The sequence below is a fragment of the Oxyura jamaicensis genome, assembly GCF_011077185.1.
Source record: "Oxyura jamaicensis isolate SHBP4307 breed ruddy duck chromosome 2 unlocalized genomic scaffold, BPBGC_Ojam_1.0 oxy2_random_OJ71357, whole genome shotgun sequence".
Taxonomy (NCBI): domain Eukaryota; kingdom Metazoa; phylum Chordata; class Aves; order Anseriformes; family Anatidae; genus Oxyura; species Oxyura jamaicensis.
In genome coordinates, this window is record NW_023303439.1 from 1 (window position 1) to 1,819 (window position 1,819).

The 1,819-nt window shown below is 71.1% G+C and overlaps 1 protein-coding gene across 1 annotated transcript; it reads left to right on the forward strand.

The window, feature by feature from the left end:
- Positions 1 to 4: 4 nt before the first annotated feature.
- On the forward strand, positions 5 to 1,447 carry CAMP (cathelicidin antimicrobial peptide; the record flags this gene model as incomplete). Its single annotated transcript, XM_035311264.1, has 4 exons — positions 5 to 136; positions 897 to 1,004; positions 1,129 to 1,212; positions 1,312 to 1,447. Coding segments are annotated over 4 exons (420 nt in total), but the record flags the coding sequence as incomplete, so codon positions are not given.
- Positions 1,448 to 1,819: the final 372 nt, after the last annotated feature.

Sequence of the window (1,819 nt, forward strand, 5' to 3'; positions counted from 1 at the left end):
GGGCGCCTGCGCCCTGCCCGCCCCGGCCCCCCTCGCCTACACCCAGGCGCTGGCGCAGGCCGTGGACTCCTTCAACCAGCGCCCCGACGTGCAGAACTCCTTCAGGCTGCTCAGCGCCGACCCCGAGCCCAGCCCGGTGAGCGCACACCTTGGGGACACCTCGGGGACACCTCGGGGACACCTCGGGGGACTTCGAGGAGACACTGGGGTGACATCCTGGGGACACCCTGGGGGGATATTTTTGGGCTATCGTGGGGACAACCTGGGTATGTCAAGGGGGATGATGCGGGGACATCTTGGGGACAGCCTGGGGACATCAAGGGGACAGCAGGGGATGTCTGGGGACACCTTGTGGCCATCGAAGGGACTTTCTGGGGACACCGTGGGGACATGGAGGGTGCACTGGGGGGACATTATGGGGACGGGGCAGGGAACGCCCTGAGGAGGATATCAGTGGGGCACCCTGGGGACTTTGGGGGGGGACACCTTGGGATATGGAGGGGACACTGGGGGGACACCCCGGGGACATGGAGGAGACAGTGGGGAGGCGTTGGGGGGACATTTTGGGGACACCCTGGGGACATCAATGGGACACCTTGGACACTGGGGGAAATATCAAGGGGATGTGAAGGGGACACCGGGGGGGCATTGCGGGGGGCATTGGGGGGGGCATTGGGGACATGAAGGGGACATCAATGGGACACCTTGGAGAAACTGGGGGGGACACCGGGGGGGATATCAAGGGGACACAAAGGGGACACCGCGTGGCTGGTGATGGCGGTGTAGGGGTGCGGGATGGGGCGCAGGGCTGCTCCCCCCGCCCCTGCTGGCTCTGAGCCGTGCCCGGGGGGGGGTCCCTGGGGGGGCTGCCACCGTGCCACCCCCTGTCCCCGCAGGATGTCCAGCTCAGCTCCCTGCGGACCCTCAACTTCACCATCATGGAGACGCGCTGCCCCGCGCACACCGGCGCCCGCCCCGACACCTGCGACTTCAAGGAGGACGGGGTGAGCGCCTCGCTGGGCCGGGGGGGGGGGCCCCGGGGGGCCCCGGGGGGGGGCGGGGGGACAGAGGTGACAGCCCCACGGGGGGGCTGCGCGTCCCCGTGCTCAGCGTCCCCGCTGCCCGCAGCTGATCAAGGACTGCTCCGGGCCCGTGCTGACGCAGAGCGGCCGCCCCGTGCTCGATGTCACCTGCGTGGACTCCACGATGGACGTGAGTGGGGGGGACATCGGGGGGGGGGGGGGGGGGGGGGGGGGGGGGCCCCGGTGGCCCCCCCCCCCCCCCCGGGGTGACACCGTTTTGTCCCCGCAGCCCGTCCGCGTCAAGCGCTTCTGGCCGCTGGTGCCGGTGGCGATCAACACGGTGGCCGCTGGCATCAACCTCTACAAGGCCATCAGGAGGAAATGAGCCCCCCCCCCTGGAGCCCCCCCGCTGTCACCGCTGCCACCCCCCCGCCCCCCCCCGCTGCCCCCCACCCCAATAAAGCTGCTTCCCGGCCGTGCTGTGCTTGCTCTGTGTGCCCTCAGGGTGCGGGGGACACGGGGGTGATGGGGATGGGGACGGTCCCGGGGGGGGGGGGGACAGCGGTGTGGGGGGAGCAGGGTCTGCCCCATGGGGGCCCCATAGAGCCGTCTGTCCCCCCCCCTCCTGCCCCCTGGGGAACCAAGGGGCACTTTCTGAGCTCGGGGACTTGTGGCCGTGGGGCAGGGACAGGGCACGTCCCCTGGTAGGGGTTGGGGACCGGCACGTGCCGCGGAACCTGGGGACAGCCACGGCCCCCCCAGGGATGGATGGGGCACTCGGGGGGGGGGGGGGGGGG